The 16,465-nt window shown below is 36.9% G+C and overlaps 1 protein-coding gene across 2 annotated transcripts in view; it reads right to left on the bottom strand.

The window, feature by feature from the left end:
- The window catches only part of HBS1L (HBS1 like translational GTPase), an 85,840-nt gene that overhangs the window by 31,461 nt on the left and 37,914 nt on the right, over nt 1-16,465 (bottom strand). For both annotated transcript variants that reach the window (XM_037163012.2, XM_053664953.1), the window contains 2 exons: nt 3,733-3,841; nt 80-342 (listed from right to left, as the gene is read on the bottom strand). In XM_037163012.2, the coding sequence (XP_037018907.2) occupies nt 80-342; nt 3,733-3,841 (372 nt within the window). The remainder of the gene's footprint in view (nt 1-79; nt 343-3,732; nt 3,842-16,465) is intronic.

Genomic DNA, 16,465 nt, shown 5'->3' with positions numbered 1-16,465 from the left:
AACAAGAGTCTCCACGCTGCAGCCAGAAACTTGTCAGGCTGTAGCAGAGCTGAGAGCCCAGAGGAACAAAGGACATTACCAATGACCACTAAGTTGAGGAGCTGCTTCCCTCCTTGCCGCTTCTCCAGCTCTGCTTTGATATCTATTTGTTGCCTCAGCTTGCTAGACTTTTTCACTGGCATTTGTGTTGAACTCTGCTCCTCTGATGCTTGAATGGTATGGGATGGAAGAGCTGATTTAGAAATGGTCTCAAGAACTTCTGAAGCAGCCATGCTGGTATCTTCACTAGGGTGTCCTTTTTGAGGTGTGTGGAAACTATGACCATTTTCTTCAGCAGTTACTCTAAAGAAAGCAGAGATAGGAAAAGAGTGTTTAAACCAACTCCATTGATGTCCTATAACGTCAAAGTGCAGAGAAGTTCTCTCATCATATTCCTTATACTTGCACAACCTCTGCTAAGTAGTAGGAGTCTGTTAAGGTAGAAATGATGAGTAGCTTGACCCAAACCACACAAATACAGACTTGCAAGATCCCAGGAGAAAAACATTCCACCAAAACAACGATAAGAAGAAAATATCCTGTAAAAGAACTGAAATTCAAAATCTAAGCCTATAGACTTAGCCATATAATCCTATCAAAACAGATAGCAGAAAGGAGACATTTTTTACAAATTGACACTGAATGTGTTCCTGGAGATAAATTTAGTATTAAAAAATAGTTTTATACCTAACACATTCTTTTACCAGAAGAGAGCTTTACAATCTCATTTGCTCCAACACTATCTTTAAGGGAGCTGTCACTAAATGTCCACATATCCTTAATACTTTTGGCAAAGGGGTTTCAGTTCATTAATTTAAAAAATATTTAATTTACTAAAACATACAACATATACTAAACACTGATGTTGAGAAGAAACAATGATATAAAAATGAGAAAGTTATCTACTACTCCCAAAAGCTTGCACTCTAGGAAGGGGCCGAGATACATAAAGCCGAAACAGGACCACCTGGCCAGCGCCCTGACAACGCAGGCGCCTCCCGAAGTAAACACTGGTCCTGGTTCTCCATCAGCGCTCTGACCGCTCTGCACAGGAGCTGCAGCGCTGCAGCCGTGAGCCCTGTGCACAGCTGCAGACCGAGCTCTGACCCACCAGACTGTGATAGGGTTTCCCTTCCCCTCACTGACTACAGATAAGTAGAATTAGGACAAAGAACAGGTTAAACTGCAGTTATTAAGAATAAAGCCAATTCTATCCAATTTAATGTAGAGGTGGCAAAGAACTACATATAAAAAGTAGTTTATAAAAATCACTTAAGATTGAAGCATAATGGAAATGTGTAAGAATAGTAAATTTATACTTTCTTCTTACCGGCTGTACCGAAAAAGAGATTCAGTTTCCCCTCTCAGGGCACTGACCCTTAATCCTGTGCCTCAGGAAAGGGAGAGAGAGATCAGTTACACTTGTAACTTTGTTACAAAATTCATGTCCATTTCTATTTTATTTAGCTTTGCAAATCTGCACTAGCCAATTTTGGTATTCATTTTTTTAAAAAAAATGCTTGAACAGACTAGCTTTATCTTGAACTACAGAGAAAAAAATTTACTAATGTAAAAAATACTCCCATTCTTTTAAACAATTCCAACAGGCCAAAATAAGTAAAATAAAACTCAGATTATACTTTTATCTGAAGTATAACATTTGTCTGAATGTCCAGAGCTAGTTTTAATACCAAAACATGACAACTCTGTATGTAGGAGTTAAAAAAAGCTCAACTGGAATGACTACATACATGATACAGAGAGATATGCTTGGTCATACAAAGGCTTTGAATCTACTCAGAACTGGGGGAAATGACAATCTCCGGCCGCCCAGCCTCCTGGTTTTAGTTACAGAAACCTCCCACACACGCTGACTCCCACATGGAAAACAGATGGGGGAGGAACGGCTACGGTGGACAGAGCAGGCGGAGGCCCGAGGCTCGGCTCACCCGCCAACCCAGGCAGGGGCTGCTCGGGATAGGGAGGACTTCACAAAACATGGGTCTGACTTGATTATTTTCACTTACAATTCAGTAACATGAAGTTTGCTTTTTTCTCACTTTCATGATAATATTCTTTTTTAAGCAGACCTAAGGTAAACTAAAAATTAATTCACTAAATTATATACAGTTAGAGGGAAGTGACTAAAGTAATTAGGAAAGCATTCTGGGTGTGTACTCAATAAAAATGTTCTGCATATTATGAAATAAAAGTTAATATTTTTCAACCTTGAAAAATCTCTAACATAAGTTTAAAATGACCATTCTGGATTTTAGGCTCTAATTACTGACTGATATGAAAAAAAGAGTAACTTGGTTGAATGATTATTTATTTGGGTGCTTTCTGATATAATTTTGTAATTTTAATTATTATTATAAAATGATGTTTGTTTTGTTTCTACACCATCTTTTCAAAAGTGGAAATATGAGCCTAGAAGCTTAATCTTTCTTCTTGTTTAAATGATGCTGGAAAGCTTATTTGCATACTGCTTTCTAAGACTTCTGAAACCTTTTGCATGATGATTATAAAATCCTTAGAACAAGAAATTGTGTGACTGATTTATCTCTCAATGTAAATAACCCCATAATAGAATTAAATGGTACTGCAGACATAAAGGTAAAAAAGGCATTTATGATTCTGACAGCCCAATCCCAATTCAGAGAGAAAAGACATACAGTAAAAGCTTTCTGTGACTGTATCAGGATTTAAAATTCTTTTCACGGTCTAAAATTATTCAAAGTAAAAGTTAACTTTTTCATTCATCTAATAATTCAACCCACACATACCGAACACCTACTATGTCCTAGATATAGTGAGTTCTCTCCCTCACTAAATCTGAAATCTTATAAAGTCTTGCTTTTAAAAATCAAATAAGTGAACTGGGTGATCACTGATTCTTCCTAACCAAGAGGCATGCTACATCACTGACTTACAAGAATGTTGTAAGGAAGAAAAAAAGTTCAGAGTTTATATTTCTTGGAAGTTAAAAAAAAATCCTCTACTGTTTATATTTGACACTAGTGCTTCTCATCCATCTAAGTTGCAAAGAAAATGTAAGTAAGTAAAAATTTAGAGAATAATTTAAAAATCTAAAGCATTTTAAAGAGGCTAAAAGTTAGTGTTTTCGAGCTGCGCTGTTAAGCCTCAAGCGATCCACTTCCCGTGTCTATAAAAACTCAGGGGAAAAGGAACGAATAATTAGTGTTACCAAGGCATGACTTATTACCATTTTTCACTAGATATCTGAAATTCGAGGCATGTTCCATTTTATATTCTATAAATTTGTTACACTGATACATTTTAATGTGAAAATTTAAAAGTGTTAAAATAATTACCAAAAAAAACTAATGATTACTTGACTGACCAACTTGCACAGTACATGTAATTCCCAAATGCTGCTTATATACGCCATCTAGTGGCACACGTAGTCTCTATCTCACGGCATTAGATTTCACAAAATCATAGTTTTGTTAAAGTAGCTATAATTTAATTTATATAAGGAAATGGGCAGTAAGATAGAATAAGTAACACAGATTAGGTAAGTCTGGAATTAAGTCTAATTTCTCATCCCCTTTTCTTTGTATCATGATCTATCGAAGACTATATGATAGTTCCATGTTAATAATAGAATTTTCTTACAGTCTAATAGGAGACAAACTAATTTCAAAAAACGGTGGGGATTATACACCTTACCCAGGCACTTCAAATCCCATGGTTTGTTTCCTTCCAGATACAGTCATTTTAGCAACTTTTGGCACAATTTCAGATTCGCTTCGAGATGACTGGATATGCACTGATTTTCCTAATGAAAGAGGAAAATATAAAAGTCCAATTAAAGTTCACTTCTAGAAACATACATTACATATTATATGTCACATAAATATTATGATAATTACATTTCACAGAATTCATGTCTTTATAAACATATCTTTTCTCTAAACAATTGTAGTGAAATATTAAAAAGCTGAAAAAATTCTTCAGTCACTCTAGTCTGGAAAACCCCCTCTATCAGATCTTAATTATGCTTAACCCCCACCAAATCCCTTCCTAATTTTGAACTGACTCTTAAGTTTCATTATTAAGAGGTCACAGGCCGGTTTCTGCACTAAGCCTTGTTCTGACAGCACACACAGACCCTCCGTCTCCCTCCCCCGCCACACCCTTCCACAATACTAAAACTGTTCGGTCAGTTAACAGATGGCTACACTATTTTTAATCCTGTGATACCTATTAACTGATGAGAAAGTTGAGTCTGCTGAATTGTGCTGAACACTGAGTGTATTTTATTTGCACACAACACTAGATTAGTAAGCTAGATGCTATCTATAACAAATGTGGGGGGAGAGGGAACGTAGAAAAAGTGAATTAAGAACACAGAATAAATTAAGAGCTAGATCAAAGTAAGACTTAATGCACTGGATCCTTTAAATATATAATAATCATGTAATTCATGAAGTTCTTTAGCATGTGTCATTATAATTTTCAAGAAGAATGCCATCAGGGTTGGGTCCACATAAAACTACAGAAACTGCATATGCTACACTGGTAAACATATGTATGTGTGTGCGTGTGTATGTACACACACACAGAGAAAACTTTAAAATTAGAAGAGATAAATGTACAGCGTTCATTCAAAATGTTTGTTATTCAACTACTATATGCCAAGCACTATGCTGGAAATACAATAGTGAACAAAAGCAGACATAATCCTTGTGCTAAGAAAGTTTACAGTCTAGTGGGAAAAGGTATTAAGTTATCTAAAAAAATAAAAGTAGAATCAAAACTATTATTAGTGTTCCAATCTGCATAGGGTATTATAAGATTTTGCGACAGAGCACCTGAATTAAAGCACTTCTGTAGAAAAATGAGAGTTGAACAAAGATGCAAAATGTGAGTAAGAATTAACTGCAGAGGAAGAAGAGCATTCCAAGTAGAGGGGATGGCTTGCATACTGGCCCTGGTGTAGGAGGCAGCTTGATGTCACTTCAGAGGGAGGAAAAGGAGAAGGGCAGAGGGAGCACAGTTAAATGGCAGGAAAGGCGGTGGCCAGGCAATGCAGGACCTTAAGGCCATACCAAAGATCCCAATGTTTGTTCAAAAAGAACTGAAAGTCACCAGAATGATGGTCACAAATGAGTATGGGAGGAAAGACAGGATAAAGGGTCAGGCTCAAGGGAGCGGTCTGGGCTAAAGCATGTGTTTATGACTTATATGCACACAATTAGTAACTGAAGGCACAGACATGAGTGAGATCACCAAGGGACAGAATGTAGAGTACGAGGAGGAGTGGTCTTAGAACAAGGCTCCGGAATAACCTGGCCTGTAAATGAACGAGAATAGAGGGCAATGAGCCTGTAAAAAGGTGCCAGCAGAGAGCCAGGGGAGGACAGTGCCAAGGAGGCTAAGAACAGAGAGTGCTTGATGGAGCTGGTATCCTTACTCAAGAGAAATGAGGGCGTAAAACATACAAACGCCTAGTGTGACATGATCCTTTTAGACAAAGGTCATTTGTACAGTTTTAGCAAGAATCATTTGAGGGAAGTGATGAAAGTAAAAGCCAGGATGGGTTAAAAAAATATGAGGAAGAAAACAGAGGTTGCAATATATGCCCATGATCTCCTATCCATTATTTTGAAAGGCAAAATCTCTGAAAAATTAAGGGTTTTGTCTTATTTAATAACTCTTTGGAAGCAAAACCTGACCTGGAATGACATGAAGCTATTCATAGCCCTTATTTATCCCATTTATAGTGAAAACCTATCAATTTTAGTGCAGGATAACAATGTGATGACCACAGGGCTCATACCAGAGATGGGATGTACATATTAATGCTTTTCTAAATCCAGAAAATGCTGAATTCTGAATCAATCCAGGTCTCAAAAGCTTTACACAAGAGAGTACAGATGTGCATAAACTACTCTTAAAGTGTGGCTGGGAAGAGAGGAATGTGGTCAAATGGCAGCCAAAGGGGGACGTGGGAGCAGCTGACGGAAAAGGCAATAAAAGGGGACGTAGAAAAGTACTAGGGAGAGAAAAGATCATTTTAGATATTTTGGAATTTCTGAAAAGGGAGAAAAAGATGGGATTCAAAGCACAGGGAGAAACTGAACTAAGGCAGAAGGCAGATTGGTATGTTGAGGAGCTAGAAGATGAAAATTCCTAATGGTTAGCTTCTATTCACTCCGTAACATAGCAAGCAGCTAGTTACCTGCTGAGACGAAGGATAAATGAGGAAAGTAAAAAGCTGGTGAAGCAAATAAAAGTTGTCAGTAATCTGCACAAAAGAAAATGATTTGAACATAAAAAAGTTAGGAGAACCGTTGGATAATATTGAGAGCCCACTTAAGGTAAGATCTGTAACAATGAGCTTATAATGAAATCAACCTGCACTTCTATGTGACTTTCTCTAGCAGTGCTCAGCAATTCAGGAAGAGGCACAGAGAAGACACTAAACGCCTCATCCAGGCATTTACCCAAATGGACAAAAAGCAAGCAGAAAGACAAGGTGGTTGATGGTAGTAACAAAGGGAGAAACTTGAAATTACAAACCATAAACCCTAAACTAGATTTAAAAAATAAAATATGAGTACTGATACACTGGGGGAAAGCAGAGAGCTCCATAGGTCAAGAAAAGGTCACACGGCAAGAGAAGCACAACCAGGTGATTGTGGTCAGGATGAAGTGTGTAAATTTACAACTTTGAATAAGGGGGCATTAGCAAATTGCTGATAAGAGGTGAAGATCACTAGAAATGAGGTGGTTGAGGAACTGAAAGCCCAAGGTGTCTCACCTGGTGTTTACCCACCACCGATGCACAAGTAATCTATGGTCATGATACCTTAGGATGGAGAAGAAAACTGTAAGCCAGCTTGCGAAGTCTCCAGTCAACATGAAAAAGTGGCCATGAGGTTGTTCAGGAGATGACAGCAGTGAGGACTACCCTAAGGCTGCTTCAGGCAAAAAGGCAGGAACTTTAAGGGAGCAGAGATTTAAAGAAAATTAAAAGGATGGAGCAATAGCAATGTCGGAAAAGTCAATAAAGAGAACAAAGTTCACCTTCCAGGTACTGAGGTTTCAGAGGACATAAATGAAGGAAAGGAAGTGGGAAAAAAATACCAGGAAAACACTGAAAATAATAGATGATTTGCTTTTCATGAAAAAAGTCGTTCCTGGAGTTATAGCAAACGCAGAGCGAAGTGAAAGATGAGTGAGGGTTAAGCAGGAGGACGCAGAAAGCATTATCCTGACGTTTGTGTATGAGTGTTCCAAGGGTGAGGGTGGAGGCGGAATACCGTGATTAAGACAAGAAAAAGAGGCAAGGTGAGTTTTGGCTTCTGTTAAAAGAATAGGGGAGAAGAACCATAAAGCACAAAAATGTCTCAATCCAGGCTATACAACTCCCACTTCCCTTTGATTCATTTTAATACCTTCCAACCATTTTGCATGAGGAAAATTTCTTGACCCACTTATGTACATTGAAATATTGTAATTCTGACTTTAAAAAATAGGTGGATCCTAACATAAAAAGTCTCTCAGCATAGACAGAAATCATAATATGATTATATATTTCCAGGGATATAATAAATATATTTTCCATTCCTGGTGATTATTATTTATAGGACATCAAATTCAAGATGTAGTTATTTCAAACTTTTGGTTACATAAGTGCAAGTATTTTTTTAGAGGGAAAAAGTCTGCTATTATGGATCTGAATACCACCCACTAAAGAGTTTTAAACCTTCTATTTCAGACTATTGTGAATTTCAGTGAAACCTTCTGCTTGCACACTGACATAGTTCAGCCTCTTCAGACTCCCTCCTTTGGTCTTTAAACACATTCAGTATTTGACTACTAGCTTTTGGGGGGTAGAAACTGCCTCACAGGTACGTTCCCCCTAGTCCACAGACCGTGAGACAGTGCTCTGATGACAAACATTCAATAAACGGAGTTTAATGATTAAACCCTAATGGTTTAAATTTTGAAACCATGAGTTGATCTCTATTGTTTTTGCAAGTTATCTTAGATCTCTTCTTGGGACAGTAACCTCCTCAGTTTACCAGCTCTGCCTACTTCTTGCACTTAATACCAGCTGCCTCCTAACGTTTAGAGATCTGGAATCCAGAAAGCCAACTTGGCGCCTGCCACAGGCACTTTCATGCGCTCTTCCACCAGGTGCTTTTCACATGCTCTCCACCTTCAGAACCCCCATAAGGGACGGTTTTTACTCCTACTTTAGAGTTGCCGAAGGCCACCCAAACTGTGACCTAGCCAGATTCTTTAAAAGGTATGAATCACATGATGGCTATTACCAACGAGCTCATACACTACTGAGAGATAAAAGTTGTAAAAGTTAGTATAAAAGTTGTGGAGATGAGTTATAGGGACAGTAAGCAAGATAAGTCAAAGTATGTACCTGAGTGATTATGGAAGAACTTAATGAAATGAGATTTAACCTGACTCTAAAAAATAAAGAGACACAAGTAACATGAGAAAAGGCACTTATTTTAATAAATGGGGCAAAGTTTTGAAAAAGACAGAGCAATGATTAATAAACTTATAGTAAGACTATATAATTGAGACTTTGCATGAAAGGCCTTTTTTTCAATACTTCTTTTTTTTAAGATTTTATTTACTCACTTCTAGAAAGAGGAGAAGAGAAGGAGAAGGAGAGAAATATCAATGTGTGGTTACTTCTCGTGCGTACCCTGCTGGGAACTGGCCTGCAACCCAGGCATGTGCCCTGACTGGGAATCGAACCGCGGTTGTTTGGTCCACAGGCCCACGCTCAATCCACTGAGCTATACCATCCAAGGCGAAAGGCTTTTTTTTAAAGAAAAAATATCTTTTATAGACTTGTTTTTAAGTATTCTGTTTTTCTCATCTAATAAGTAAAAAAGTATAAAAGAGAAGTAGTATTAAACATTCTAAATTAGGAAAGATAACTACTGAGACTGTTTATGAATGAGGAAGGCCACACTCAAATTAGGTAAAAGAAAACCCATAAAAACTTATATGTGATGTCTTCATAAATTCAGTTACTATGTCTCATCATTCTACAATAACTTTACTTTTCTCAAGCCACTGAGACACCCCAAGGTTCAGTCTTAGGGTACTATTTAAATTGAACAGATAGTGTCTACCCGGAAATAATCAATTCTAATTAGTCTACTATGGCTAGAAATCTAGTATGGCTAGTCTAGTATGGCTAGAAAATTCCAGAACTTAAGCCTTGATCTAGTCATCACATATTCCAGAGAGTGAGTTTATCCCACTGCAAAATAAGAGTATCACCACCTACATCGTCTATCTCACAAAGATGCTGTAACAAATATTATATATGTGAAAGCACTCAACTATTAATTTTTTTAAAATATTTTCAAACAAAACCTTCCTTCTATGGAATTATCTCACCATTATTCATGTAGAATCCTTGCCAGAAAACTAAATCAAAAGTAGTTGCTGAAGTTTGTGGTCAGTACGTTTCCTGCAATTCTTTTTCGTTTGAATACTGCTGCACCCATTAATCTCCCTTTTTCAAGTGACTTTACATGATTACAGGGTGAACAAATGCTAGATGCACCTAGTCATGGACAGGAACACAAAAAGTATGCCATACCTTGGCGTGAATTTAGTATTAATATTTTTTAATTTACTTAAATGTCATGAAAAAAAACCCATGAATGACCTGTTAGTACAAAATGTAATCAATGGGACTATCTAAGAACACAAACTGAGCCAATGCTGAAGTTCGTCTGGAAGAGTAAATGTGAGAGGATGTACAATAAAATCTTAAATTAAGAATGACAGGAGAGCAGAACTACCAGATATCAAGACTTCCTATGAAGCTGAAGTAAATTAGTATGTGGTAAAGGCACAAGAGTAGCTTGATGAATTAGAATAGAGTATCTACAAATGGACCAATGAATAGGAATATATTTGTATTTGTTAATATGCAACAATAATAATACTTCAGTATATGGGAAAATATGTAGAAAATATATCTTATAGACACTCATAAACAGAATTCAATATTTGCAGAGAGGTTTCAAATCAGTGGAAAAAGATGTGTTACCAATACTTTGTTGGGAATACTGGCCATTCATTTGAATAAAGGGCTCTATCATGTCCATGGTGTTATCATATAAATTTCTTGTTTATTAATGATATTAACATGGAAAATATTTTATAATATTCAGATAAGACTGATGAATCTTATATAAAAAATTTTAAATTTCTCCCTGATTATGGTTACAAATTAACATAAAGTATACAGGGAAATATACACAAGGGGTTAATACATATAATAAAAGATCTCCTACAAACCTACTAAAAAATACTCAGAAAAAGTGAGCAATAAATGGACCAGATCAAAATACACAACTCAAAGAAGTGTGGCAGAAAAAAGAGAAGACAGAAAAAAAAGGAGAGGGGACCAGGAGGGGCAGGGGGAGGGGGGACAACTGAAAAGAGGAGGCAGTGGAAGAGGGGTACGGAGGGACAGAGAAGTGGGGAGGAGCAAGTAAAGGTATTTTTACGTTTTTATTAGCACCCAGTGTTGCCAAAGGAAGTGGGGGAAGAGCGCTGACACTGTTGGCTAGAGTACCATCCGGTACACTTCTGGCAGGAAGACATGGGAGAAAATCAAAACTTATTACTGTGTACAGTGTACTTCTGGAAATGTGTTCTGTCTTGATTTTTCTTAGACTAAGTTAAAACCTATTTAGCAGTAACACTTAGAATCAGTGTACCACAACCCAAACCCAAACACTTTCCTTCAGTGACCCTGATCACAACATAATACTGAAACGTCCACTGGAATGTTCATGTTTTGAAACAACATTACAAAGTTCATCCGATCAATCATTCAATGACAATTTTATATTCTGACTTCTAGTAAGGTTGAAAGTAGTGCTCTGAACAATTTCGTCCTCTGTGTCAGTAGTAACCAACCCCCTGTTCCGACTCCGGGGTTCCAGGACAGCAGGACTGCATCTTCTGGATTTCTCTATTTCCAGCACCCGAGTATTTGGTATATCGTACAAAACCATTTCCTGATACGTCTTCCAATGCTCGGATAAATTCCTGAAGAACTGAAGGTAAAAACTAAAAGGTAATTATAAGTGTGATTTCTTTGAACATGCATTTTTACTAGGGTAAAAATAAATCATGGTAAAATCCATTCTGTCCTTCTGGGATTCTCAGTAGAACTTCTCAACCTTGAAACTACCGACATCCTGAGCAGGGTATTTTTATATTTTAGGGAGTTGTCCTCTGCATTGTAAGATGTTTAGCAGCACCCCAAATATGTCTCTGGACACAGCCAAATGTCCCTTTGTGGGGCCAAATCACCTCCCTGGGCCAGGCCCTCGGGGTCCAGGCCTGCAGGTTAGATACGGGCTCTGTCTGCTTCCTGCCTTACTTACGAAACCCCATCCTACCACCGTCACTAGGGTTCGCATCATCTCACTCATCGGGTAAAATATACTCAGTGGCCCTGCACAACAAACAACAAAAAATCTACTCATATAGTTCTTTGAAATATGACCCCAAGTTACCTTTTGAGACTCATCTCTTCCTTACTACTTCCATAAGTAGACCAGGATTCCCTGGATCTGACTGTTCCAGGGAATCCTGGATTATGGATAACAAAGTGTTTATCACTTTGTTATCTCACATCTGTGGCCTTGGTCCATGCTATTCCCATGTTCATGCAAGTGCCATTACTTTCATGAAAATTAGTAATACAAGGGAAGTCAAGGCTTCTTGATAATGCATGAATCACAGAGGTCAACCCCACCACTGTATGAACAAAGACTCTTGGATTCATTCCACAAAGTTTTACCAAACCGATGAGGTAAAACTACTGATAAAGCACATGTAAATTTGCTTGCATACTTTTATGCTCCCACAGAAGAGCGCCCGTAACCACTACATGTCAAAACCTTCCAATCCGTCCATTACTTAGTGTTTGGGAAAGTGGGTAAGACACGCACTCCACTGCCAGAGAGCCTGGGCTGAATCCAGGCTCTGCCACTTACAAGTCTCGTGAATTCAAATCGGTTAACTTCCCTCTGTACTGAGCTTCCTCATCTATGAAATGACAATTATAGAACCTGCCTAATAGTGATGTAGAGAAACTAAATAAGTCACTATATGTAATGTGCTTAGAGCAATACCTAGTATATATATTAAGTACTCAACACTTCATACCTCGACATAAACAATCTGTGGGTCTCTGATATCACCAAAATATCAACTTTCTTTTCCTCATTTGACACCAGGGAATCTACAGGCACATATTAATTCATGATAGAAAAGAAGGAAAGGCCAACTATGTGCCATGATGCTAGGTACTGGGATAAACAGATCACAGAGTCAGATGTGATTCCTACCCTGAAGAAACTAAGTCTAACAGGGCTACGACACAAGCATAGTATTACAATGTGGACTGCCAGATGCAGGCACGGTGAGAGCGCATATAAAAAGCACTAACCCACTCACAGTGAAAAAACTAGGCAAGGTTTCCTTCAAAAGGTTCCTAATGAATCTTGGAACAAAAAAAAATTAGGAAAAGGGGATCAGGGAACACACCACCATCAGCGTGGCTGAGGCACAGGGAAAGAGATTAACTGGTGAGACAAAATCATGGACAGAAAATCAGGCAACTCACTCAGAGCCATTAACAACCTTTAGGCACTTGATTTTGAAATGTAAGAGCCACTAAAATAATTTAATCATTGGAATATCATACTGTGATTTTAAAACTTATTCTGACCATAGCATGAAAAATGGATTGTGGATGCAAGACTGAAGGGCGGGCAGTTAGTAAGTTGTGCTAATATGTATAAAAACACTATGGACTGATCGAAGAACAATGGAGAAAGGGGTAGCTAAAAGACATTATAAGGTAAAATTCGGAACACTTGACACCGTGACATATGAAGGGAGGTGCCAGAAAGGACAGTTCTGAGTTTTCCAGCAAAGAAGGTGGTTATGTAATCACCAAATGGAGAATACAAATTCCAGAGGATGAAGAGAACTAAGAGAAGTCTGTTGTCAGGAGCTAACTCCTCTTGGATGGTCCTCTCATTAAGTGCAAAATTACAGCACAGCACAGAGAAAAGGCTTTCCCCTAAATAAATGGACATCGCCACCAAAGACTTACTTTTTTAAACGCTTCCTAGATATACTATATTGGATCTTTAAATTTTCAAGTTAAATTATAACATGTTCTTGGCACTAAGAACACAATGATGAGTAATCGTCTATTTTTTTTCAGGTAGCTTTCGTTCTAGATGTGGTGGACATGTAGATAGACAAGACAGAAAGAAACAGACAGGGAAGTAAGAGAATTTTGCAGGAGACCACCAGTGCTATGACTGCAGCTGAGCAAGGACAAGGGCACAGAAAATGAGGAAAGGAGGAAAGGGGGACAGGCATTAATAGTGGTAATAAACGTTAGGAAAGCAAAAAAAAAAAGAGATCTAAATTCCTAGGACTCTAAATTAGATATGAATATAAAACACAATGAATTTGAGATTCTTTGAAGACAAAGAAGCAGGACAGAAACCTGGATAATCAAGTGTACAGAACTGAAGGGAGAGTACTATTAAACACATAAAGCAACAGAAGAACCGGGGATGGATGAGAAAGCCTACAGACAATGAAAGGTGAGAAGCCGGCCAGTGAAGGATTCTAAGAGGCAGGCAGAAGATACGTAGTCACATTCCTCGTAAAGTCCTTACATGAATTTAGATTTATACAATCACACAGTTTTGTGGACTATATTTTTTAAGAGGTCATTTCATTCAACCCATTACTTGCAGATGAAAATTTAAGTAAACTCCTAAAGATCACAAGCCTAATTAGGAAGTTCTGCTCTTGCTTTCTCCGGGCTGTTTCCCAGGCACCCACCTCCCCCTTTCCACTTGTTTCTGGTATTATCTCCTCATGGAACTGATTTTTCCCAAGACAACTGAACCAGGTTTATTTTGAAATTAAATGTATATAAAAAATACTTGATCAAGTTCCTCTACAAAATGCTTTGTCTTGATTATGATTTTGTGATTTTGGTGAGGTTCATAATGATCAGTTCAGACACTTCTGATAATAGTGAATAATAAAATCAATAGTTCTGATTTGGTTTAATATTTTCATTTCAGAATCTCCTAAGAATATACGTAGTTACAGCCTAGCAGTCAAACCATTCTCTGCTTAATAAGATTTCTAATTGAGGCTTCTGACAGGAAACCAGGAAGCCACACTGCTGTCCCTAAGCAGCGCCCGCATGCCGCCTTCATCCCGTCCCTTAGGCCGACTTTAGGTGGGGAAAGCACCTGCCATGAATTCTGTCAATTTCTGGTCACACATTATCTCCAATTCTTGAAAATGGTAACTCCAGTCCAAAAATGGTATAACTTGAAACCAAAAACCTTTATTGCATATCCTCATGTAGCGTGTTTTGTCTGTATTATAAAACATCAACATAAAGAATGTGCCTTACCTCTCCAACTAACCTATGAAACCAGAAGGGCACTTTTCTTCTTTTCCACAATATATAATCCAGTGCCAGACACATATTAGTCACTCAAACATTTGATAACATATTGTAAAATTATGTAAAAAATTACATGATTTTATATATGAAAAAAGTAATATATTCTCTAAGCCAGTGATTCTCAGCTTGGGAGATCAAAAAATAAAACAAAGACACCCTTGCCTCTGTCCCTTTGAAAACCATTGTCACTGGCAAATACTAATGTTAACAAGAAGGTGTTATATCTCTCAAGTGTCCTGGGAGAGAAAAAAACTATTGTGAATGACTTAGTTGGTATAAAACTAGTATTACAGATGAAGAGGTGAGGTTTGTGTAAGTTATACAACTTGTCAAACCAGCTGAACATTCTTCACAAACTGCAACTACCTAGCACTGGATGACTGGTGTTAACTTCATAACTAAAAAGACATTTAAAGATCTGCCACAAACCAGGAAATTAGTTCGGATGACCTTTTAAGGTTCCTGTTCTCATAATTTTATTTTTAAAAAATAACTATTTAACCTATTCAGTGAGAATCTCTTCCCCCTACACACACGCATGCATCATTAATCACCAAATGACATCAACTGAAAATTTTTTGAAAATTTAATAGTATTAGCCATATCAAATAGGTTATTAATTAATGAAAATGTTGCTGAGGAAATAATATTCATAAACCCAATAAAAAACAACCAAGGCTTGGGCTTTTTCATATAAAACCTATAAATAAACATAAGAGATATTACTAAGGACAATTTTTAAAGGTAAGCTTTTTTATCTGACAGCATTAAGTAACTTCAAATTTGAACAATACCAATAAAGATGTGAAAATACTAGTTCAGAAAAATAGTTTTAATTTTAAATTAAAAATGCAGGGTGGAGGGGAAAGAAGGGGGGAATAGAACAACTGTAATGGCATAATCAGTAAAATATATATAAAAAATGCCTTCTGTAATTTCTTAATCAAAGTTTTAAAAGCATTCTCTGAATCAAAATGGGATCTAAAAAAATGAATCCACATTTGAAAATGTGTGCAGAGTGGCAGAGGAATATACACAGATACAAATAAAAAATATATATATGGGATATACATTTGTCTGCATAATAACTGCATGTAAAAACCTTAACAACAAAGAATAAAAATGCATAGAAAAAAAGGAAAGAAAATATGGCAAAACACAAGACTGTTGTCTTTGGGTAAGAAAATCGTGAGCAACCGTTTCCCCTTTTTCTACATTAAGAATGCATTACCTTGACTTTGAGGAAAACAGTAAGATAATAGCTGATTTGAAAGATTTCAAAGATGGAAGTAATTTTTTATATGTATATGGTTAAGAGAAATTTTCAACATAAATTCACAATAAATTCTTAATGTAAAACAAACTCACAATTTAAAGTCATTCAGATCAAAACACCTTGAGCTTAAAAAACATTTTAAGTTATTTAGAAAAAGACAAAAACAAGTTTTACAGTTAAGTTCACTTATCAACCATATTGTTCCTATAAATGTTTCAATATGCTAGTACATATTGGTACATGCATAGAAAAATAAGATTCAAAGAAATCACTGTTAAATTTTCAGTGAAAAATTACTTCAAATATGAAGTCTTTTCACTGAATCTGACTACACATTTAAATTCTAGTTATCAGGTGTACATTCAGAAAGTACACCACAGGCTACAGAGAATAAACCACTTCCTTCAATTATACAGACGCACTGTGATTTATAATTGAGTATGAATTATTTTTTCACTTTCAAACATTCTTTATTGTATAACTTGCCTCATCAAATCCATCATGCAGCATTAATCTCCTCACACATAGAAGAAAAATACTTTTTACCCCAAATAATTCATGGGGATCAGGGCCCAAATTTCTATAACTGAGCT

The sequence above is a fragment of the Artibeus jamaicensis genome, unplaced genomic scaffold, assembly GCF_021234435.1.
Source record: "Artibeus jamaicensis isolate MK-2021 breed Jamaican fruit bat unplaced genomic scaffold, CSHL_Jam_final contig_387, whole genome shotgun sequence".
NCBI classification, from domain to species: domain Eukaryota; kingdom Metazoa; phylum Chordata; class Mammalia; order Chiroptera; family Phyllostomidae; genus Artibeus; species Artibeus jamaicensis.
This window is presented reverse-complemented; position numbering and strand designations above follow the sequence as displayed.